Below are 25,965 nucleotides of genomic sequence, written 5' to 3' on the forward strand. Positions count from 1 at the left end.
ATTCATCCAGTCTATGTGCACATTAAAATCACCCATTATTATTGCCATACCTTTCTTGCAAGCCCCCAGTATTTTCTGGTTTATACTGCGCCCCACTGTAGAACTACTGTTTGGGGACCTGTAGATTACTCCTTCCAAGGGCTTCCTCCTGACTGGTCTGGTAATTCAGAGACCCATGTTAATGATCCAGAGATCAGGGTTTAAATCCCAGTACGGCAGATTATAGAATTTGAATTAAATAAAAACCTATATTTGCTAGCGTGTCATGGAATGTCACTTTAAGAAGTTTTTGTCTGCTCAAGTGGCTGCAGTGATTTAAAAAATTTTTTTTTTTAATGAAATACAGCACAGAACAGGCCCTTCGGCCCACGATGTTGCGCCGAACTTTTGTCCTAGGTTAATCATAGAATTTTGGACAATTTTTCATGGCCAATCCACCCAACCTGCACATCTTTGGACTGTGGGAGGAAACCGGAGTACCCGGAGGAAACCCACGCAGTCACGGGGAGGATGTGCAGGCTCCACACAGACAGTGACCCAAGTCGAAATCGAACTTGGGTCCCTGGAGCTGTGAAGCAATTGTGCTATCCACAATGCTACCGTGCTGCCCTTAAGAAGTTAACCTACACTCCATTATTCTACCCTAATCCAAGTACCTATCCAATAGCCGCTTGAAGGTCCCTAACTTTTCCGACTCAACTACTACCACAGGCAGTGCATTCCATGCCCCCACTACTCTCTGGGTAAAGAACTTACCTCTGACATCCCCTCTATATCTTCCACCATTTATCTTAAATTTATGTCCCCTTGTAATGGTGTGTTCCACCCGGGGAAAAAGTCTCTGACTGTCTACTCTATCTATTCCCCTGATCATCTTATAAACCTCTATCAAGTCGCCCCTCATCCTTCTCCGTTCTAATGTCAGAGTGTGGGTGGAGCTGAGCTCTGGCTCTGCTTTTTGGGTTCGCTTTGAGGAAAAGCTTGGGTGTGTCTGTATTTTTTGGTTTAGTTTTAGTGTTAGAGCTGAAGCCAGCCAAAGAAGGTGTAATTTGGATCTGTCTGCCATTTAAAGATGTTCTGGACCATTTGGTGAATTCAGAGTGATAACTGCACTCAGTAGAGAATTTAAACCTGATGTGCTTCTTAGAGGGTTGTATTCTTTGGGGGGTGTATTTGAATTGATGGTTGCTCGGCTGTCCACTGTATGTTTTAAAAAGGTGAACTGAGTTCATAGAATAAACATTGTTTTTCTTTAAAAATTACTTTTAAGTTTCTGCTGCACCACATCTGTAGAGTGGGCTTTGTGCTCCCCATACCACAATCTAGTAAAATTTGTGGGTCAGGTGAACTCCATAATACACTTTGGGGTTCTCTAAACCCTGGCCCATAACAAGAGCATTTTCTGAAGTGGTCGGGGAGGGTTTAAACTAAAATGGCAGGGGATGGGAACCTGTGCAAGGAGTCAGAGGAGGAGCAAACAATGACAAAGACAATAAGGGGAATAAGAAGTGATAGGCAGAGAAACCAAGGGCCAATTTAAAAAAGGGCCTCAGTTAAAAATATTGGGAGTGAGCCAAGTAATGTTAAAAAGAACATCTTACGGACAGAACGTGGCACAGTGGTTAGCACTGCTGCCTACGTCACTGAGGACCTGGTTTTGTACCAGGCCCTGGGTCACTGTTCGTGTGGAGTTTGCACATTCTCCCCATGTCTGTGTGGGTTTCACCCCCAGAACCCAAAGATGTAAGATGTGCAGGTTAGGAGAATTGGCCGTTCTAAATTGCCGTTTAGTTGGAAAAAAAAATAATTGGGTACTCTAAATTTTTGTAAAAAGAATGGAGTATGCGCCTTAATGCGCAGACCATTCACAAGAAATTGGTTGAACTAATCGCGCAAATAGACGTCAGTGATTATGATATAATCGGGATTATGGAGACATGGGGCGGGATTCTCCCAAAATGGCGCGATGGCCGGGAACCGGCGCCACAAACGGCACGGATCACTCCGGCGTCGGTCCCCCTCAAACGTCGCGAAGTCTCCGGGCCCGACTGGGCTAGCGGTGGCGTGACGCCATTCGCGACGGTGTCACCCGCCGTGGACGCGTAATGAACGCCGCGCGGCGTCACAGCACAAAAGATGGTCCGTTTCCCCCCCCCCCCCCCCCGGAAGACCTGCGAAGATGGCCGGCCGCCGCACAGCCCCGAGGATCGAGAAGCGTGACATCGAGGCGCTCCTGGATGCAGTACAGGAGAGGAGGGAGGCCCTGTAACCCGGACATGGCTGCAGGGTCGCCCCACGGCTCAGCCGGCGCCTGTGGAGGGAGGTGGCAGGGGCCGTCAGTGCTGTAGCTGTGACACCGAGGACAGGCACCCAGTGCCACAAGAAGGCGAACGACCTCGTCAGGGCAGCCAGGGTGAGTACCCCCCCACCCCTCCCCCCAATGTGCGGCACACCCACAGGTGCAACCAACCCTAACGCTAACCCAAACCTAACCCTAATGTGCTGCGCACCTCTGCCAATATACGCGCAACTGCTGTCGTGCAGTCATATACCCGTCTTATAACACTGTTGCCCTTGACCGCTATCACCCACCTGCCTGCCCCCCACAGGAGAAGCGTGCACACAACAGGGAGCGTCAGAGGACTGGAGGGGGCCCAGCTGATGAGATACTACTCACCGTTCATGAGGAAAGGGCCCTGGAACTGGCAGGCGGACCTGAGGACCGGGAGGTTGCCGATGCAGAGGTCGGGGGCCCACCAGCAAGTGAGCTACCCATGGCCCTTCCCCCTCCCTCATATCCCCCCTCCCCCATATCCTCCCTCCCCCATATCCCCTACCCCATATCCCCCGATCACCGCCCGCGTGTCTAACCATGCATGCTGTATTGTGTATTGCAGGACCAAACATCGAGCACCCGTCCCCGCGGATGCTGACCTCCCGCAGGATGCCCCAGGGTGGCCACGAGAGAGGGAGAGACCCGGCCCCTCTGGCGTGCGACGCCCACAGGCCTCCCCACGGCGGCCACGAGAGAGGGAGAGACCCGGAGCAACACGGAGACGACGCCCTCGTCTTGTGCGGGAGCGGCGACGCAGGCGTGTGACACCGAGCGACGAGGGGAGCAGCCACAGGCTCCCGTCGCAGCCGAGCCAGGACAACCCTATCCAGGAGACTCCTACCCAGGACACCCCTACCCAGGACACCCCTATCCAGGACAGCCCCACCCAGGTCAGCCCTACCCAGGACACTCCTACCCAGGACACTCCTACCCAGGACAGCCCTACCCAGGATAGCCCTATCCGGGACACTCCGACCCAGGACAGCCCTACCCAGGACACCGACACACATGACACTGGAAGACAGGACAGTGACACACAGCGGACGGGTGGAGATGAGGCGCCACCCCAGGGGACCATGGACTCGGAGTCTGACGATGTGCACGCCACAACGACACTGCTTTCTCCAACACCCTCCACCATCGCAGAGACACTCACCTCGGTTGGGCACTTTTGTGATGAGGCTTCTGGTACACTCACTGGTGTGCACAACACAGCCGTACCGGTACAGCAGGTGGAGGTAGGAGCAGAAAAGGGGCTGGGAGGTCGGAGGGCATCCTGGCGCAAGCGAACATCTGCCGCCCAGACGGCTCCCGGGTTCCTGGAGTTACCACACCCACCCATAGACCCGATGCAGCCACCAAACCTGGGATGAAGGAAGAGGATGATGACTGGCTCACAGCAGCTGCAGGCGCAGGTGGAGGAGTGCGCCGACGTCCAGGGTCTGGGAGTGGTGCGACGGTGTCAGACATGGGGAGCAGGATGTGAGGCCTGGGGCGTTCCGTGAGTGTGGTGTGTGTGGTCCAGGACATGGCTTCCCTCTCACAGGAAGCCATGAGCCAGCGGCAGATGGCAGAGGCGCTCAACGCCGTGGCCCAGTCTCAGCAGGCCAGGCGCTGTTCCAGCAGGCAGTGGTCCAGTCCCAGCAGGCCAAGGTGCAGTCCCAGCAGGCCATACCCCAGTCTCAGCAGGCCATGGCTGAGGGCATCGGCACCATTGCCTAGGTGCTGGCCGGCCTTGCCTAGACACAGACAGGGATGGCCAACTCCCTCAGCTCCATGGCTGCAAACCTGCAGACCCTTGTCGATACCAGCATGGGCCTCCAGGACTGGCAGTGCCAGGTGCCGGGGGGGGTCGTTGGATGGCCGGTCTGTTCGCACTCCCGACCCATGTAGAGGCCCGGGGGCCATCGGGCACCCCGAGGGAGGAGGAGGTGCTGGGGCCCATCTCGGATCCCCCTGTAGGGGGGCCCCGGAACACCGCGGCAACTCGGACTGCCCCCCGTTCCGTCCCAGGTGCATCTGGTGGGCAGCGGGCAGGACAGGCTGGCAGCTCGCCATCCCAGTCGCCTGAGCCGCAGCCTGGCCCATCTAGGCCGGGCTGCCCCAAGAAACGGCCGCCAAAGGGATTCCGAGTCACAGGGCAGGAATCACAGGAGTGCATCTCCAGTTCTGCTGTACCGCCTGGGGAACCACCTGGGCGTAGTCAAAGGGCCCATAAGGCCAAACAATTAGACGCTGAGTAAATTGGCACGGGTGCAGGGCACAGACGTGTTTTAGGGGCTAGGGCACGTGTATGGACAGTTTGTAATTAAAATCACTTTCACACCTACAGAAGCTGCCTTTGTGTTCTGTCCGAAGCGTGCGGGGGTGTCATGTACGTTGAGTGCCAGTGTGTGTGTGTAAGGGGTGGTCTTACGTCGGCCCCAGGTGAGTGTGGCCCTCCTCCACCTAGGCCGCCCTCTCCATCCCCCTGGGCAGAGGACGGGACTGTGCGCTGCAGTGTCAGAGCCACATGCAGGGATGGTCCGGGTGGATGTGGTACTGTGGTCATGGGTCAGACATTTTCCAATGATGTGGGTGAGGGGGGGAGGGGGGGGGTGAGAGGGGGGGATGGAGTGGGGGGGGGGGAGAGAGCGAGTGCTGGAGAGGGGGGAGAGAGAGCGAGTGCCGTGGGGGGGGGGGGGGGCAGTGTCGGGGTGGGGGGGAATGGAGGTCGTCCGTCTGGCCAGGTGCCATCCTCCCACAGTCGTGCCCATGCAGTCGATGGTACCTGGCTGCCGGGGGGGGGGGGGGGGGGGGGGGGGTACAGTCAGCCACCATGGCGGCAGCCGCTATTCTACATGTTGCCCTGGAGGAGGAGGAGAAGCGGCGTTAATGCGTTCTGGAACGCTCAAACAGTAAACGCCGTTTGCATATCATTACAGGGCCTGACCCGGTATTCTCTGGGGCGCCCATGATTCTCTGCCTCCAGGGCCGAGTTCCCAATGGATTAAAAAGTTTGGGGCTGGTTTAGCTCACTGGGCTAAATCGCTGGCTTTTAAAGCGGACCAAGGCAGGCCAGCAGCACGGTTCGATTCCCGTACCAGCCTCTCCGGACAGGCGCCGGAATGTGGCAACTAGGGGCTTTTCACAGTAACTTAATTGAACCCTACTTGTGACAATAAGCGATTTTCATTTCATTTCAACCGACGTCGTGACTGATGAGGAAGAAAGAAGTGGCAGGACACAGAGAGGCGCGACTGTTGGCTGTCAGAACCGACATTGGCTGGACTGGCTTGAGGGCAGGAGGGGGGGCTGCCGGGGTTGAGGTGTGAGTGACGGGGGGGAGGAGACGTGGAGCTGAGGTGATCCCCCATGTGTCTGCGGCGGTGCCCGGGCACAGACCGACTTTGTCCTGGCCTGCATGGCAGCCATCTTGTTGCACACCCCACTAACCACCCAGCTTGGCCCCTGGTTCTGCAGAGTGACACTGGCCATATGGGTGCCCCTACCCCACCACCCCACACTCTACCCTCCACCAGACTGGTGGTGGGGTGCAGTTTTAGGAATCCTCACCTCTTTCAAGGAACAGGCCCTGGAGGCGACTGGGGTGGCCGAGGTTAGGGCGGTAACCAACGCAGATGCTGGCGGATGCCGCAGAGGTGAGGAACCACCTGTCAAAAGTAAGTTGTTATTGCCTTACTGACTGACCCATTCCTCCCACTGTCCACGTGTCCATTATCCCACTTTCAGGTTGGAATGGCCAAGGCACTGCGGAGCTTGTTCCAGTCACAGTTGGGCATTGCTGAGGCGTTGTAGAGCATGTCGCAGTCACTGAGGAGCATTGCCGAGGGCGTCGACACAATGGTGCAGACCATGGTGAGCTTCCAGGGCTGGCATAGCCAGATGATGCAGGGGCAGCCAGTGTTCATACCAGCTGTCCATCCGTCCCAATGTGAACCCCAGGGCCCTACAGGCACCTACCGGAAGGACGGGGCTCTGGGTGCCAACCAAGATCCAAGCCATGGAGTGGCGAAGGTGGCCACCAGCTGCTCTGAGTTCCACCCCTCTGATGAGGCCGCGTCTCACAATTAGCACCCGGCTGTACATGTGCCGTCGACAAGTAAGCCGGGGCCCTCTGGTCCCAGAGGCCCCAGAGGACGTCTCCCAGAGACATCGAAGGCCACAGATGTGGTAAGCAGCTGGCTGTCTCCACCACTGATCCCGGGGACACAACTAGAGCCAGAAGGCAAAGCACATAGAGGATCCCTGAGGGCACCGGGGGAGGGGAATGGTGGGGGTGGGGGGGAGAGTGGGGAATTGTTAAACACAGAAAACACCCTTGTGCACAACCAGAATGATGCCTCTGTCACTTTCTTCCGCAATGTGGGCTGACCTCAAATCCTTGGCCCATCTCTCCAGCCATCCCCCACTCCTCGGGCACAGGTGATGGGCTTCAGCAAATACCCAGCAGACAGGCAGGGCTTAGACTGTGGCATAGATTGAGGAGCAGTGGTGCTCAGCTCTCTGCGGGTTATCATCACCCCCCTACCCTCGACAGTGACCAGCTGACAGTGCCGCCTGTCCTGCAGCCTCCGGCTCTTACCTGGGCTCATCCCCCAGTTCCTGCTGGTCCAGCGCTGTCTCATCATCCTCACCCTCCTACTCCGCTCTTCCTCAGAGGAGGGGTACTAGAGTGCACCACTGGAGTGATCGAGGCATCGGATCTGCATCTTGCGGAGTCAAGGCACCGCTCGCTCACAGCCCGGGTGCCACATGGGCCTCATTGTACTTAGTCTACACTACTGTCTCCGGCCTTCGTATTAGCATCACTAATCACGTCCTTAGCGGGTGACCCTTATCCCCAAGAGCTAACCACCCATCCTGGGATGGTCCTTGAAGAGGCTGGGGATGACTGACTGCCCCAGGATGTAGCTGTCATGGAGACTTCCCAGGAAGTGTGTACACATGCTGCTGGTCGCGCACACATCTGGTGCTTGCGCACACATCTAGTGGTCGTACACGTGCTGTATATTCAGGGAGTGGATCCCCTTTCTGTTAATACTCCTCTGGACCTGGGGCATCCCAGCAATGGCGGAGAAACCTGCAGCCCGGGCATTTTCTTTTCAGCTTGTTTAATGTCAAAGATAGTGTAGTTTCTGCCTAGGCATACAGGGTATCTGTGACTTGTCAGATGTACCTGTGGGCTGTGGCCTGTGAGATGCCACACAGGTCCACACTCGAGCCCTGGAATGATCCTGAGGCGTAAACGTTCAGGGCTGCAGTGACCTTGACGGCAACTGAAAGAGGGTGTCCTCCTCCTCCTCCATCTGGTGGCAAGTCTGCGAGGACACTTTACAGGTATCGCACTGCCTCCTTGTTGAGGTGGAGCCACCTGTGGCACGCGCTGTGCGTCATCTGTTCAAATGACCAGCGACGTACACCCTGGGCCGTCACGGGTCTCCCCCTGTGCATCCCTCCTTGGCCTTATGGGTAGGCTGGTCCTCAAGGTGTGGAGCGGAGTCGGCACATGGTCTGCCACCTCGAGCATCCACCCATTGATCCACCCCCCCCCCCCACCCAGGATGCCCTGCCCACGCACAACCAGCTGCAGCAGGCTCCCCTCACCGGACCCCAGACCCTGTACCCTTTGGCAGTCGGTGGGGGTTATGGGTGGTCAGTGAGCCAGACGGTCAGGGACAAGGGAACAAATACACATGATCATGGGGTTGGCAGGTTGTGCCATGTGCGTTTGCCTCCCCAGTGCTCCTCTGACCTTCCCATGGTGGCTGACCCCTGCAGAGTGCCCTCCAGTACCTTCTGAGGGTCTCCCACCCCCTGCCGAGGAGCACTGAGGTGGCAAGATGGCTGCTCACCTGCTCGGCTCCCCACATATGCCCTTCCGCCAGTTTCATGTTTTTAAAAAGTAGTACTAATCGGCACCAGTGTGACCACTTGCTGGAGAGGCTGGTCGGTGACGGGAAGCCATTGGATATGGGGTGGTTCCTGTTAAATGTATGGAAATAGGGCTTAAGTTGTGATAATTGGTTTCTCGTCCTGCTTTGGTGAGATCCTGATTTCACCGATGAGTGCAGGGGTGGGGCGGGGTGGAGACACAGTTGCATCGCACAGTGGTGCCTGCCGCTGTTCTCGTTTTCGGCCTCTCCCGCTATTCATTGGCCTTGTTTCGCATGAGAGAGAGTGTAACGAAGCCGGAGAATCAAGCCCTTTTTCTTCAATGAACAGTACCCTGTTTATATTGCAGCTCCACTTTGTTCCCTTTTACTTCAATATTCCTGGAAATCTCTCTGCATTCTCTAGCTTCTCAAACTCACTGTCATTTAATTTCTTGGACTTCCGTTTGTGCCCATTACTCCATTGTATGGCTTTTCTGCTTCGAGCGGGGCTCTGAGAACTGTTTGCTCACGAGCTTCCTAAGACCAGCTGCAATGGGTTCAGTTCAAAACTAAACTCAAGAGCCTTTCTTCCCGAAAGAACAGACACACTATTTAAACTGAAACCAAAGTCCCCATACAGGCGGACACCTTTATCTAGGATGAATCTAATGAGAGTTGTCCCCTTTTCTACACAGAACCACTAAATTAAATCCATTTTAAACTATATCTTATTTGTAACATCCAGCAATACAAATATAGATCACGTAAAGCCACCCCTGCTTCCTGACAAACCTGACTTGGAAATATATTGTCGTTCCTGGAGTGGACCAACATCCTGGAACTGCCTCTCTCGTGGCACATGGACTGCAGCGGTTCAAGAAAGCAGCTCACTATCAACTTCACAAGGGTAATTAGGGTTGGGTAGTACGTGCTGGTCTAGGTAAAGATGCCTACATGCCATGAATGAATTTTAAAGATGTCAAATTATCATAAACAACCATAATCAGTCTCATTTTCTGATGAGTCTTGCTTCAGTGAGCATTATTTATTCAGGCTTAGTTTCTCATAAGCAACCATGATCTTCTTCAGTTTTCTGTCAGTTCTGGTTACTCACTCTCTGGCTCGAAAGGGCCACATGTAGTTATCCAAACTCTGTTAATTTCTCATAACCAACGTAACAAACATTAATCATTACTGTGGCCTGTGTCCAAGGGTTCCATTTGCTCTATTTCTCATGAACAAATAGATTTGCAACACCTGGCATCATGGGTCCAGTTTGCTGTCTCTCATAACCTCCATCAATTGTAAGAGCAGTCTAGAACCTTAATCATTTATACCTCACTATTACTCAAGACAACTATGTTTGAAAGTTAAGTCACTAGAAATGACTTTTTTTTCACAGAGAATTGGTGGGAATTTCTGTGGCTAAGGCACCGTAAAATCCTGAAAAATCTCTGATCCCATACACTTTGCATAGGGTATTCATTTTTGCAATTGCATTGTGAAGAAATTATATGATGTTGCTTCAAAAGAATGTAAAACAGGATTGATTACCTGTTTCACAACATAGGCACATTAAACTTTGATCAAATGAGTGATCTAATGTATGAGACTGATAAATGTATGTACAGTTTCCTTTCCAGCACTTAGCGTTTTATGTGAGAATTCAGTGTAATGCAGTTGCACATTAACTCCTGTTCCATAGAAAAAACTAAAATGTCGTTCATAATTGAAAGTATGTTTACTTGTTGTAGATGAATTAATGCACAGAACAGCAGGGCTGGAACTCAACTGATTTAACTCTGTTGCCTCCTTTTCACTTTGCATACAGGTTGGTTTATTATGTGTATTTGGGAAACACCACAGTCATCAAGAAGTTGCACACTGCTGGAACAAGATGGTTTGGTTTCACAAAGCATCGGGGTGGTGCGGAACCAATTTACACTTATACTTATGCCTAAAACCTTAACTCTGATTTCAGCAAACCTTCCGAGAAAATGTTACCAAGAAAGGGGAAAATCCAAGTGAAAGTAAACCTGACAAGCTATTGCAGGCTACCTGCATCCATATTGACTGGTTAATTCTGTTTTGCTTGGGGATAAATAAATTACAAATAGCGAAGGGAGGGTGGGAAGGGCAGCACGCAATTCTACGTATGAAAAAGCTCTATAGTATTTGTTATCTCATAAGCCCTTCTACAAAAGAATACAGTGGTATTACCAATGATGTATTCCAGGCCTGGCAGTAGTGACCAGAAAAGATGCAACATGGAATTTATGTTCCGCTTATCTGTTGACAGTTGAAGGACAGTGGCAGCAGTGGGGACCATGGAACAGGTGCTCAGTAACATGTTCAAATGGAACGCAACAGAGAATCCGCAAATGCATTTCGACCCATGGTTGGACAGAATGTAAAGGTCACCAGGCTGAAGCCCGGAACTGCTTCAATCAGGACTGCTCAAGTAATATCCTTTGTTCTTAAATAGAATAACCTATCACTCGAAAAATTGTTGCTTAATAACAGCCTCTGATTTTTACATGTTGCTTCAGATTCTAAAGGTTAGCCTGACTAAATCTTAATAGTTGACAACAATCTCCATCTTTAACTCAATTGGCGCGACCTAACCAAAGAAAATCAGAGTCTGGTCTGGGCAGGATTAACGGGATTGTTACCGGTGCTTGTAGTGCCGGGAACAACCCCGTTATCTAACGGCATTCTGTTGCTATTTCCGACCTAGGCGGAGACATCCGCTGAGGCCGCACTCAGAGTAATTTCTTAAGCGTCATTTTTTAATGGCGCCCCGATCACTTGACCCCCCCCCCCCCCCCCCCCCCCATGGCAACCCCTGGACTCCCCTAACAGCCTCCGCACCCCACCACATACCAGCAGCACATCCCTGGGCCCGATCCCAAGCTTGGCACCTTGGCACTGCCAGCTTGGCAGTGCCTCACCAGACGGGCAGTACCACCTGGGCATGTTGACAATGTTGGATGGCACCTGGATGGCACTGCTAAGAAATCCCAGGCTGAAAATTCCAGGTGCATAGGTGGTATCAGATGTGCCAGGGTGCCAGCCTGGCCAGAGGCCGACCACCCGGGGACCTCCAATTGCCTGGAAGATCCTCCAAGTGCTTGGTTGTTGTTTCTGGGGACCAGTACTAATAGGCGTTCAGCTGAGGTCTCTTCGACGAGGACGATAAATGCTGAATGGCTGTTCCATCTGGCGTCAGCATGGCTAAGTGGGTTTTTAAACTCACTGAATGGTGCGAGACTGGAAGGGCAGTACCCAGCTCGCGACATCTTGCGAGACCTGGTTCCATCTCACAAGGTGTAACGCCTGTCAGGAATCCTGGGGGAGACCTCTCCCATGATCTATCGGCCGCGTTCGATCCTGTCCCAATTCTGGCGAAACCTAGCTGGTCGATCACATCCTATATTTCTGCATATCTCCAAAATAGTTGTCATGTGAGAGTACCTTTAAGAAATGGGTGTTTATAATGGAATAGCTGTAGTGGGTGTACCTTGAAGAAATGGGTGTTTATTGCTGCAGTGATATCAGAGTGTGGGTGGAGCTGGGCTGTCTGTCAGCTTTTACTTTCGCTTTGGACTTGCAGCTACAGGGTGTGTTTAGTTTTGTTTTGAGAGCTGGATAGCTGTAGGCAAAGCAAGCAGCTGCAAGGATCTCTCTCTGCAGGCTACAGACGGTCTTCAGCTCATTTGAGGATTTCAAAGTGGTACATGCCTCAGTGCAGAAGTTGAACCTGATGCCTTTCTGTAAAAGGGTTCTTTTTTTGTCTTATGAATGTTGCAAGGAAAGATTAAGAGTTACTTACAGGGTACTGTATTCTTTGGGGGATTTATTGGTGTTGATAGTTGTTAAGATGTTTACTGTGGGTTTATAAAGTGATAACTGGTTTCACGTATAAACATTGTTTTAATTTAAAACTACTGTTAATCTCTGTTACATCACACCTGTAAGGTAGGCCCGTGTGCTCCCCATAACCACAATCTATTGAAAGTTATGGGTCAGGGGAACTCCATGATACACTTTGAGGCTCTCTAAACCCTGGCCCATAACAAATTGAGGGCTCGTCTGGGATAAAAGTCTATCTATTAGGTTGACTTAGTGAACTTAAAGACAGTGAGGGGTGAGCATATTGTGGTATTTTCAGGTGTGGTATTTCAGTTTAAGTAGGGAGTGTGTTGTGGACAATGGTTCTTTCAGAGGCTCTGAAGTTTTTGGGGGTGGAGACGGTCTCACGCAGTACCTTACGGACAGAGACTAATAAGAGGCTTTTAGAGTTGGCAAAAACATTGCAGTTAACATTACCTGATAAAATGCAAAAACATATGTGGCTGGATTCTCCCGAATCGGCACGATGGGCTGACGCCGGCGTAAAAACCGGCGTGAACCACTCCGGCGTCGGGCTACAAAGTTGCGGATTTCTCCGCATTTCCGGGGGCTAGGCTGGCACCAGAGGGGTTGGCGCCGCGTCGGACTGCGTGAGTTAGTGCATGCGCAGAACTGCTGGCATGGTTCAGCGCATGCGCAGACAGGCCGGCTTATTCTGGCGCATGCGCAGGGGGATGTCTTCTCCACGCTGGCCATGGCGGAACCCTACAGGGGCCGGCGCTGAAGGAAGAAGTGCCCCCAGGGCACAGGCCCGTTTATAATTGCCTGTGATATAATCTGACTCATTGGAAATGGCAAAGATCCAGTTGCAGATTAAGCAACTTGAACATGAAAAAGAATTAAAGCGACATAAATAGGCAATGTGAGAAAAAGAAAGAATAGCCCGAGCAGAACAAAGAGAAAAAGAAATGGAGATACAGGTCAAGGAAAAAGAAAAGGAGAGAAAATTAAAGAGAAAAAGAAAGAATAGCCCTAGCAAAACAAAAAGAAAGAGAAAGGGAGATAAAGATCAGGGGAAAAGATATAAAGTGTGATGAACAGAAGCAGGTTCGGTGGAGGAAGAAGAACTAAAATGGACTATGTTATTATAAATCTTTGTATAGTTTGTTTTCTGAAAAAAGAAATGTCTATTCACTGTCCATATTTCTTAAAGGAAAGTGAATCTTGAAGTTGATGGTTTATTTTTTTTTCTTGGGGGAGGTGTCATGTGAGAGTACCTTTTGAAAAATGGGTGTTTTTTATAGACTAGCTGTAGTGTGTGTACCTTTAAGAAATGGGTGTTTATTACTGCAGTGATGTCAGAGTGTGGGTGGAGCTGGGCTGTCTGTCATCGTTTACTTTCGCTTTGAACTTGCAGCTACAGGGTGTGTTTAGTTTTGTTTTGAGAGCTGGATAGCTGCAGACAAAGCAAACAGCTGTAAGGATCTCTCTCTGCAGGCTACAAACAGACTTCTGCTCATTTGAGGATTTCTGCAAAAGGTTTGTTTTTTGGCTTATGGATGTCGCAAGGAAAGATTATGAGCTACTTATAGGGTACTCTATTCTTTGGGGGATTTATTTGTGTTGATAGTTGTTAAATTGTTTAAGATGTGGGTTTATAAAGTGATAACTGGTTTCATAAATAAATATTGTTTTAATTTAAAAGTACTGTAAATCTCTCTTACATCACACCTATAAGGTGGGCCCATGTGCTCCCCATAACCACAATCTATTGAAAGTTGTGGGTCAGGTTGGGACTTTCTAAACCCTGGCCCATAACATAGTGTAGTCTTTCACTCTGTGCTCTGTTACTGACAACAATCCATGTTGTACCATCTTGTTGGCTCTGTGCCCTCTGCACGAGTGCAAACTCTCAATCTGAGACTTTTTTATTGATTTATTTTCTTTAGAATTTAGAGTACCTAATTCATTTTTTCCAATTAAGGGGCGATTTAGTGTGGCCAATCCACTTAGCCTGCACATCTTTGGGTTGTGGGGGCGAAACCCACGCAAACACGGGGAGAATGTGCAAACTCCACACGGACAGTGACCCAGAGACGGGATCGAACCTGGGACCTCGGTGCCATGAGGCAGCAGGGCTAACCCACTAGGCCACCGTGCTGCCCTGTCTTTTTGATTTATAATGGATTCCAATTACTATAAAAGTGCCTTTGGGATTTTATGTATTAAGCAATGGTACAATCTTCTCAACGATACTGTTGGATGTGATACTCATTACATTGAAACTATAATCAGCAAAAATGTGTTTTTATCATCATAAAGAAAACAGCGGTATTTTCAAGAATACTGTGATAGTGGGAAAAGAATTCAAGTCCAAATGACATTCATCAATTGCTCTTGCTTTGCTCTGATGATTAATATATCCAATGGAACCATAAGTGATAGAGCGCGTAACACACTACTGCTATCTTCTCTTTCATGAATATTTATGTTCTGCAAATTTTTCCATTTTCACTTGCTCTCAGCGGCTATTGATAGTTCCGACTGGAGTGGCACTGGAAACCAAACTGAGTTATCATCGTAGGTTTTATGGTTTTTAAACACCTCTCCTGTACCCCTCCCTTCAGAAGAAAATTGGTTATATTTTGCCAAAGGATGAAATACGAAGGAAATTTCTCAAAAAGCGAGTAATGATCAAAGGAACATCATGTTAAATATTTCAACAACTTAATAACATTTAAATCATCCTCGAGAAGTTTTTCTATGTTCACTATTTGAAGGTTCAGATAATAAATAGTGGGAATATTTTCTAGTATATATTGTGCTCCTTTCACCTCTCTAATGTTACTTTAGGATGTATTATTTTCACAATATATTATTAGCGGATTGTATTGAAGGGGCGTCCAGACTATATTTTAGATTAGGTCCAATAATTCACCTGTATCTGCAAATGACACTCCAAAACCTGAAAATTCTTCCATATACCCTAGGTTCTCCTTACTGACAACTGGAGCTCATGCCAAAGTTGGGAGAGCTGTCTCACAGACTTGTCAAGCAACAGCTTGACAGTCAAATAACATCGAGACAATGGATTGGATTCTCCGGTCCCCTCGCCATATGTTTCTCAGCGGTGTGCATTTGCTGACGGAGCGATTCTCTACTCCCACCGCTTTCAGTGAGATTTTCGATTGAAGCCACCCCACGCCGCTGGGAACAAAGAGCCAAGAACAAAGAAAATTACAGCACAGGAACAGGCCGTTCGGCCCTCCCAACCTGTGCCGATCCAGATCCTTTAACTATACTGGGGAAAGACTAATTATAACAATATTAGGCTGGATCTGAAGAATCTAGATTGGGGAGGATCTTTGAGGGTAGATCAACATCTGGCATGTGGGTGACTTTCAAATGTCAGTTGATAGGAATTCAGGACCTACATGTTCCTGCGAGGAAGAAGGATAAATATGGCAAATTTCAGGAACCTTGGATAACGAGGGATATTGTGAGCCTAGTCAAAAAGAAAAGGAAACATTTGTAAGGGCCAGAAGAACAAAGAACAAAGAAAATTACAGCACAGGAACAGGCCCTTCGGCCCTCCCAGCCTGCGCCGATCCAGATCCTTTATCTAAACCTGTCTCCTATTTTCCAAGGTCTACTTCCCTCTGTTCCCGCCCATTCATATACCTGTCTAGATGCTTCTTAAATAGAACATAGAACAGTACAGCACAGAACAGGCCCTTCGGCCCTTGATGTTGTGCCGAGCAATGATCAACCTACTCAAACCCACGTATCTACCCTATGCCCGTAACCCAACAACCTCCCCTTAACCTTACTTTTTAGGACACTACGGGCAATTTAGCATGGCCAATCCACCTAACCCGCACATCTTTGGACTGTGGGAGGAAACCGGAGCACCCGGAGGAAACCCACGCACACACGGGGAGGACGTGCAGACTCCACACAGACAGTGACCCAGCCGGGAATCGAACCTGGGACCCTGGAGCTGTGAAGCATTTATGCTAACCACCATGCTACCGTGCTGCCCAAAACTGATGCTATCGTGCCCGCCTCTACCACCTCCGCTGGTAAAGCGTTCCAGGCACCCACCACCCTCTGCGTAAAAAACTTGCCACGCACATCTCCCTTAAACTTTCCCCCTCTCACTTTGAAATCGTGACCCCTTGTAACTGACACCCCCACTCTTGGGAAAAGCTTGTTGCTATCCACCCTGTCCATACCTCTCATAATTTTGTAGACCTCAATCAGGTCCCCCCTCAACCTCCGTCTTTCCAACGAAAACAATCCTAATCTACTCCAACTTTCTTCATAGCTAGCACCCTCCATACCAAGCAACATCCTGGTGAACCTCCTCTGCACCCTCTCCAAGGCATACACATCCTTCTGGTAATGTGGCGACCAGAACTGCACGCAGTATTCCAAATGTGGCCTAACCAAAGTCATATACAACTGTAACATGACCTGCCGACTCTTATACTCAATACTCCGTCCGATATAGGCAAGCATGCTGTATGCCTTCTTGACCATTCTATCGACCTGCGTTGTCACCTTCAGGGTACAATGGACCTGAACTCCCAGATCTCTCTGTACATCAATTTTCCCCAGGACTCTTCCATTGACCGTATAGTCCGCTCTTGAATTGGATCTTCCAAAAGGCATCACCTCGCATTTGCCTGGATTGAACTCCATCTGCCATTTCTCTGTCCAACTCTCCAATCTATCTATATTTTGCTGTATTCCCTGACAGTCCCCCTCGCTATCTGCAACTCCACCAATCTTAGTATCATCTGCAAACTTGCTAATCAGACCACCTATACCTTCGTCCAGATCATTTATGTATATCACAAACAACTGTGTTCCGAGCACGAATCCCTGTGGAGCACCACTAGTCACCTTTCTCCATTTTGAGACACTTCCTTCCACCACTACTCTCTGTCTCTTGTTGCCCAGCCAGTTCTTTGTCCATCTAGCCAGTACACCCTGAACCCCATGCAACTTCACTTTTTTCATCAACCTGCCATAGGAAACTTTATCAAAAGCCTTACTGAAGTCCAGGTATATGACATCTACTGCCCTTCCCTCATCAATTAACTTTGTCACTTCCGCAAAAAATTCTATTAGGTTTGTAAGACATGACCTTCCCTGCACAAAACCATGCTGCCTATCACTGCTAAGTCTATTTTCTTCCAAATGTGAATAGATCCTATCCCTCAGTACCTTCTCCAACAGTTTGCCTACCACTGACATCAAGCACACAGGTCTAGAATTCCCTGGATTATCCCTGCTACCCTTCTTAAACAAAAGGACAACAGTAGCAATTCTCCAGTCCTCCGAGACCTCACCCGTGCTCAAGGATGCTGCAAAGATATCTGTTAAGGCCCCAGCTATTTCGTCCCTCGCTTCCCTCAGCAACCTGGGATAGATCCCATCCGGACCTGGGGACTTGTCCACCTTAATGCCTTTTAGAATACCCAAAACTTCCCCTTCCTTATGCCGACTTGACCTAGAGTATTTAAACATCTATCCCTAGCCTCAACATCCGTCATGTCCCTCTCCTTGGTGAGACCGATGTAAAGTACTCATTAAGAATCTCACCCATTTCCTCTGACTCCACGTATAAATTCCCTCTTTTGTCTTTGAGTGTGCCAGTCTTTTCTCTAGTTACCCTCTTGCTTCTTATGTACGAATAAAAGGCTTTGGGATTTTCCTTAACCCTATTAGCCAAAGATATTTCATGACCCCTTTTAGCCCTCTTTATTGCGCGTTTGAGATTTGTCCTACCTTCCCGATATTCCTCCAAAGCTTCATCAGTTTTAAGTCGCCTTGATCTTATGTATGCTTCCTTTTTCATCTTAGCTAGTCTCACAATTCCACCCGTCACCCATGGTTCCCTAATCTTGCCATTTCTATCCCTCATTTTCCCTTGTCTCCTAACTCCCTAAATTCTGATTGTTGACCTCATCCCGTTTTTGACCTATATAATTTTTGCCTATATGCACCACGACAACTGGCTGTTCACCCTCCCCCTTCAGTATGTCCTGCAGCCGATCTGAGACATCCCTGTCCCGTGCACCCGGGAGGCAACATACCATTTGGGAGTCTCGTTTCTGACCACAGAAAATCCTGTGTACTCCCCTTACGATTGACATTCGCAGGCGGGGAAATTTTGCAGGGAAATTCGCAGGCGGGGGTGCACTGCGGGCCGGAAAGGAGAATTGTAACGGCTGGAGAATTCCGGCCAATGCCCCCAGCACCGGCATCACTGTCCCTGGATATATCCTGTCCCACCAACAGGATAAACCCAGCAGAAGCCTTGGCACAGTTGTGTACAGCTGGGTGTGATTTGTCCTTGGAGTCCTCAACATTGAATCCGGAACTCATAAGTCTGTTGGCATCAGGTTGAACATGGGCAATGAAAATCTCTGACCCATTGTTACCTACTGTCCTTTCTCAGATGATGAATCCGTACTTCTCCATGAAGAACACCCCTTGGACGAAGCATTGAGGGTGGCAAGGGCACAGCATTTATTCCATAGTGGGGACTTAATGTCCATCATCAAGAGTGATTCAGTAGCACAACTGCTGGCAGAGTTCCAAAGGACATATTTGCCCATCTGGGTCTGCAGCAGATGGTGAAAGAAGCAAGAAGGGAAAATATGCTCGGTCTTGCCCTCACCAATTTATCCATTGAAGAAACCTCTATCCATGAAAGTGACCATCTCACAGTCCTTCTGAAGACAAAGTCATGTTTTTACACTGAGCATACCCTCCATCGTATTGTATGGTACCACCTGTGTGCCACCACTGTACCACCAGATTCAGACCAGATGCAACAATTCAAAACCCGGCATTCGTGAGGCACTGTGTGCCATCAGCAGCAGCAAAATGGAACTCTGCCACTATCTGCAAGCTCATGTCCCAGTATATCCCTCACTTTACCATTGCCATTGAGTTAAGGGATTAGCTTTGGTTCAAAGAGAGTGCAGGAGAACATGACAAGAGCACCACCAGATATATCGAAAAATTAGGTGTCAACTTGATGAAACTACAATTACTACTACTACGAGCGAGTAAGATAAAAAGGTTTTGTTTTTAGTTAGGGCATCATGATCGGCACAGGCTTAGAGGGCCGAAGAGCCTGTTCCTGTGCTGTAGTTTTCTTTTTTCTTTGTACTTTATATGCCAAACAGCGGAAGCAGTATGAGATAGTGCTCAGCGATTCCACTGCCAATGGATCAGATCAAAGCTCTACAGTTCTGTCACATTGAATTGTGAACTGTGGTGGAAAATTAAACAAGTACCTGGAGGAATAGGGTCAACTAATATCCCCAGCCTCATTGATGGGCTAGCCAGAATATCAGTGCATTAGAGTCGGCTGAAGTATTTGCCTCCATTTTCAACCAGAGGTGCTGAGTGGATGATCCACCTTAGCTCCCTACTGATGTTCCCAACATCACAAATGCCCACATTCTGTCAATTTGATTCACTCCATGTGAAATCAAGAAACGGCTGAAGGCACTGGATACTGCAAAGGCCGTGGGTCCAGCAAGAGGACTAAAGACTTGCAATTCAGATCTGGCCCTGCCCCTAACCAAGCTGCCCTTGTTCAATTTTAACACTGGCAGCCACTCGGCAATGTGGAAAATTGCCCAGGTATTTCCTGTGTACCAAAAGCAGAGCAAATCCAATCCAGCCAATTATGGCACCATAAGCCTCCCCTCAATCACCAGCAAAGTGATGGAAGGTGTTTTTAAAAAAAAACATTTTATTAAGGTATTTAAGATTTTCTAATAACAAAAAATACAAATAAAAATGTAAACATAATTCAGTGCATAACACCCCCCAACCAACAACCATACCCAGCCATCATACACACAATTCCCCATACCCTCCATCTACTCTCGCTGATCCCGCCTAAACTGAACTAATCTAACTCCCCCTACCATCCCTCACGTTCCCTAACCTACTTCCTCCTATTGTATTTAGACAGGCTATAAAATCTGAAGCAGTATATAAAAATCAGTTTAGTTTTTCCCGAAGAAGTTGTTAAAAGGCTGCCACCTCCGAATGAATCCGAACATTGATCCTTTCAGGGCGAACATCATTTTCTCAATCCTGAGAAAACCAGCCATGTCGGGAACCCATACCCCCGATTTCGGGAGCTCTGAGTACCTCCAGGATAATCGGATTTGTCTCCGGGCTACCAAGGAGGCAAAGACCAAAATCTCAGCCTCTCTTGCCCCCTGGACTCTCGGTCTTCCGACACTCCAAAGATCGCCACCTCTGGACGCGGCGCCACCCTAATTTATAGCACCGTGGACATGACATTGACGAATCCCTGCCAGAATCCCCTGAGCTCTGGACATGCCCAAAACATGTGGACATGATTTGTAGGCCGTCACGCACATGTCCTCCACCCAAAAACCCTGCTCATCCGTCCCACCATCATGTGTGTCCGGTGAACCGCTTTGAATTATATCAGGCTGAGCCTGGTGCATGATGAGGACATGTTAACTCTACTCAGGGCATCCTCCCACAGACCCGCCTCAAGCTCCTTACCCAGCTCATCTTCCCATTTGCGCTTTACCTCCCCTATCTGAGATCTCTCCCAATCCATGAGCTCTTTATAAATATCCGAGACCTTCCCCTCCCCCACTCCCATTTTTGAAATTACCCTATCCTGTATCCCCTGGGGTGATAGAAGCAGAAAGGTCGGAACATGCCTTCGTACAAAGTCTCTCACCTGCAGATAACAAAACCCATTCCCCCCCGGCAGTTCAAACTCCTCCTCCAAATCCTCCAAACAAGGAAAGTTCCCATCAATAAACTGATCCCCCAGCCTCTCAATCCCTGCTCTCTGCCACCTCTGAAACCCCCCATCCAACCTCCCCGGCACAAACCAATGATTACCACAAATTGGAGCCCACACCGACGTTTCCTCCACTCCCTTATGCTTCCGCCACTGCCCCCATTCCCTCAGAGTCGCCACTACCACTGGGCTTGTGGAGTACTGAGCTGGTGAGAACGGCAGTGCTCCTAAGCTTGTGCCCCTCCAAGATGTTGCCTCCACGGGTCCCACACCGATCCCTCGCCCACTACACACTGAGTGATCATGGCTATATTTGCACCCAGTAGTAATTCCTAAAGTTCGGCAGGGCCAACCCCCCCCCCCGGCTCCACCCCAACGGCACTTTCCTTACTCGCGGGGTTTGACCCGCCTAAAACCCAGAGATCACCACATTAACCTGTTAAAAAAAGGCCTTTGGGTTAAAAATAGGGAGACCTTTGAAAACAAAGAAAAATCTCGGGAGAACCTTCACCTTTACGGACTTTACCCTCCCCTCCTTTGACAACACGAGCATGTCCCTCCTCCGAAAGTCCTCCTTCATTTGTTCAATCGGACCAATTTATGCAACTGCTCCCATCCCCATGCCACCTGAATTCCCAGGTATCAAAAACTCCCTCCCACCACTTTAAATGGTAACTCCCCTAACCTCCTCTCCTGCCCACCTGGATCCACCTGGATCACAAAAACCTCACTCTTACCCAATGTTCAATTTATATCCCGAGAACCAGCCGAATTCCCCTAAGATCTGTATGATCTCCCCCATCTCCCCTAACGGGTCAGAAATATACAGGAGTAGGTCGTCTGCATATAACGAGACCCTGTCTCCCGGCCGGACTAGCCCCTTCCAGTCCTTTGACGCTTTCAGCGCCATCGCCAACCGCCTTCTGTCCACCTGGAGAATCTCCCTAACCAGCCTATCCATCTCTACCTGCTCCACCTTCTCCCTATGACCCTGTATCGAAATAAACTCTCTCCTCACTACTGCCTTCAGTGCTTCCCATACCGTTGCTGCCAAAACCTCCCCTGTGTCATTTATCTCCACATAACTCTGGATGGCCTCCCTCATCCGCACACACACCTCCACATCCACTACCAATCCTACATCCAATCTCTAGTGCGCACGCTGCCCCCCCCCCCCCCCTGCTCACTTGTAAATCCATCGAGTGGGGGTATGGTCCGAAACAACAATCGCCGAATACTCGGCATCTACCACTCCCACCAGGAAAGCCCTGTCCAAAATGAAAAAAATCGATCCGGGAGTGCACTTGGTGTACATGGGAGAAAATAGAAAACTCCTTCGATCTTGGCCGTCCAAACCTCCACGGATCTACCCCTCCCATCTGTTCCATAAACCCCTTTAGTTCCTTCCTGTCCTCGAACTCGACCGATCCAACCTCGGATCCATAACCATATGAAAGTTCCTCTGCCCCGATCAGCCTATGCGAGTCCAGGTCCGGGATCTTCCTCAGCCTCATAAGCTCCGTACCGTCCCTGTTTGGTGCATAGATATTCACCAGTACCAACGGCATCCCCTCGAGTTTCCCACTCATCATAACATATCCACTGAGCCCGCCACTATGCTCCCTACCTCAAATGACACCCGCTTATTAATCAAAATCACTGCACCACTAGTTTTAGAGTCTAGCCCCAACTGAAGTACCTGCCCAACCCACCCCTTCCTCAGCCTCGTCTGATCCACCACCCTCAGGTGTAAAATTGCCAGGTCCACCTTTAAACTCTTCAGTTGCGCGAACACGTGAGCCGTCTTGACCGGCCCATTCAACCCACTCACGTTCCATGTGATTAGCCTGGCCGAGGGGTCCCTCGCCCGCGCCCCCCCCATCCCCGCCGCCGATCAACCACAGCACTTCTTAGGCCAGCCTCCAGCCGCATCCCGCCCCTCTTCAGGCCCCCTGTCAGCAGCTCAATACCCCCCTCCCTCTCCCTCCCCCCATAACAATCCCAACCCCACTCAACAAGCTGATCACCTGCTCGCCTCCCACTGCGCTTCCATGAGCTCGCCCGCCCAGCTAGTCTGGTAGCCCCGTCCAGGGCGCCAAGCGTTCTACCGTTCTACCCCCCACTGATCTCCCACCCCCCGCTCAAACATACATATGCAAACTTTTTTTTTTTTTATATAAATTTAGATTACCCAATTATTTTCTCTATTAAGGGGAAATTTAGAGTGGCCAATCCACCTACTCTGCACATTTTTGGGTTGTGGGGGCGAAACCCACGCAGACACGGGGAGAATGTGCAAACTCCACACGGACAGTGACCCAGAGCCGGGATCGAACCTGGGACCTCAGCGCCGTGAGGCGGTTGTGCTAACCACTAGGCCACCGTGCTGCCCTACATATGCAAACATTACAATCCTTAACAAACACAAAGAAGAAAATTCCAGCCCCAATTAAGAACAAAGTTAACCCGCATGCAAAACTGAGCAACGGCCCCAAACTTTGTGCAAAACAATATACAAAACCAGAAAAGAAAAAAGAAATTTAGCAGCAGATCAAAAAGACAACTACTCACCCCAAGTTCAATGTCCTCCATCACCTGCCAGTGCCCTGTCCTTAACAAAGATCATTGCCTCATCTGGAGATCCGAAGTAAAGCTCCTGACAGACGTGCTGGGTACAGCGTACCGAACTTCACCCCATTCTGAAAGAGGGCTGATTTAATTTTGTTAAAACTCGTCCTTCTTTTGGCCAGTTCCGCACCCATGTCCTGGTAGATACGCAGCTTGTTGCATTCCCACGAACAGCTCCTCGTCTGGCCCACCTCAAGATCTGTTTCTTGTCCAGCATTCGCACCACCATCGACTTCAGTGACTCATTCCTCAGCGGCTTCTTCATAAGCGCCTGCCACCTCCAAGAGCCGAGCAAGCGCACCTTTCCCCAGCAGCATCTCGAACATACGTGCCACATGTGCACCTGCGTCCGATCCCTCACTGCCCTCCGGCAGGCCAACTATCTCAGGTTCTGCCTGCGCGATCTGTTCTCCAGATTCTCCATTTTCTCTTGCAGCCTCTTCTTTCATCAGCCCCATTTCCACTGCCGTCGCAGCTAGCTGGTCATCGTGCTCAACCACCGCCTCTTCCACCTTCTGGATCGCCTGGCCCTGGGCTCCACACAGTCAATCTCCGTCTTAATTAGATCCAGGTATTCCATTCTTTTCTGAGCAAATTTCTCCTGGAGAAAGACCACCAGTTGCTCGGTTGACCACTAGGCCGGCAGTTTTGGTTCCTGACCCTCTGCCATATTCTTCTGTGCGCAGACTCCACTTCCGTCTTCGACCAACGTTCTCTCAATTACAGACCACTTCTGGTCCACAGACCCGTGCATTGGTGGGCAATCCTTCTCCTCTACTTCACCAGTCTCCTGTATTATCAATCAGATCCACCGAAAATAGCGGAAAATGATCCAAAAGGTCCACCATGATTGGGAGCTACCAAATATGTGACCACCCACTCCATGGCCACCACCGGAATTCCTCGTGATGGAAGGTGTTGTCAACAGTACTATCAAGTGGCACTTACACATCAAGAACCTGTTTACTAATGTTGAGATTGGATTCCACCAAGGAAACTTGCCCCCTGACAGCAGCACGGTAGCATTGTGGATAGCACAATGGCTTCACAGCTCCAGGGTCCCAGGTTCGATTCCGGCTTGGGTCACTGTCTGTGCGGAGTCTGCACATCCTCCCTGTGTGTGCGTGGGTTTCCGCCGGGTGCTCCGGTTTCCTCCCACAGTCCAAAGATGTCCAGGTTAGGTGGATTGGCCATGATAAATTGCCCTTAGTGTCCAAAATTGCCCTTAGTGTTGGGTGGGGTTACTGGGTTATTGGGATAGGGCGGAGGTGTTGAAATTGGGTAGGGTGCTCTTTCCAAGAGCTGGTGCAGACTCGATGGGTCGAATGGCCTCCTTCTGCACTGTAAATTCTATGACCGCATGACAGCCTGAGTCCAAATGTCAACAAAAGAACTGAACTCAAATTGTGAAATAAGATTAGCTGCCCTTGACATCAAGGCAGCAGTTGACAGAATATCGGTCAAAACTGAAGGGCGGGATTCTCCCAGACCTGCACCGGGCCGGAGAATCCCAGCGAATGGGCCATGCCGCCCCGACGCCGGCGCGCGATTCTCCGCTGATTCTCCGGCCCGAATAGGCGAGTGGCCGTAGGAAAAAAGCCACGTCCCGCCGGCGCCGTTCTAACCTGCTCTGGGCCGGCGGGACTTCGATATGTAAGGGTCGAGTGGCGGCCTGTGGGGGGGGGGAGGGGGGGGGGGGGGGCTCCGATGTGGCCTGGCCCACGATCGGGACCCACTGATCGGCGGGCCGGCCTCTGTGACTGGGGGCCTTCTTTCCTATACGCCTGCCCCTGTAGCCCTGCGCCATGTTGCGTTGGGGCCAGCACGTTGAAGGAGGTCACTGCGCGTGTTGGCGCTGGCGCCACTGTGCATGTCCTCGTTGGCACCGGCGCAACTGCGCATGCGCAGATCCTGCGCCGCACAGTTCGAGCCGGGATCTGCAGCTGGAGCGGTGCGAACAGCTCCAGCGCTGTGCTGGCCCCCTGTAGGGGCCAGAATTAGACATGGGAGTGGCCCGTTCACACAGTCGTAAAACGCGACGGCATTTACGACGGCATGGACACTCTGCCGTGGGATTGGAGAATGCCGCCCAAAGTCAGTGGGAATGGGGCGAAAAATCCTGACTGGTTTGAGTCATACCGAGCACAAAGGAAGATGGTTATGGTTCTTCGGGCCAAAGATATCAGTCACAATGCATTCCTTCAGGAATTCCTCAGGATTCTGTCCTAAGCCTAACCTTCTTCAGTTGCTTCATCAATGACCGTTCCTCCACCATATGGTCAGAAGTGAGGATGTTTGCTGATGATTACTCAATATTCAGTATCATTAGCAACGCTTCATAATAAAACAGTCCTTGCCAAAATGGACAATATTTGGACTATATACAGCTCTGGGCTGATAAAGGATAAGTAGCAATCACACCGCACAAGTGCCAGGGAATGGCCATTTCC

The 25,965-nt window shown here is 50.2% G+C and overlaps 1 protein-coding gene across 11 annotated transcripts in view; it reads left to right on the forward strand.

Moving 5' to 3' along the window:
* adgrb2 (adhesion G protein-coupled receptor B2) overlaps nucleotides 1-25,965 on the forward strand; it is a 1,298,770-nt gene that overhangs the window by 427,274 nt on the left and 845,531 nt on the right. For 9 of the 11 annotated variants that reach the window (XM_038801790.1, XM_038801818.1, XM_038801834.1 and 6 more), the window contains one exon: nucleotides 10,511-10,672. The exons of the other annotated variants lie outside the window; for them this stretch is intronic. In XM_038801790.1, coding sequence (XP_038657718.1) covers nucleotides 10,511-10,672 — 162 coding nt within the window. The remainder of the gene's footprint in view (nucleotides 1-10,510; nucleotides 10,673-25,965) is intronic. 11 annotated transcript variants of the gene reach the window in all.

This window comes from Scyliorhinus canicula, chromosome 1 (genome assembly GCF_902713615.1).
Source record: "Scyliorhinus canicula chromosome 1, sScyCan1.1, whole genome shotgun sequence".
In the NCBI taxonomy this organism is placed as follows: domain Eukaryota; kingdom Metazoa; phylum Chordata; class Chondrichthyes; order Carcharhiniformes; family Scyliorhinidae; genus Scyliorhinus; species Scyliorhinus canicula.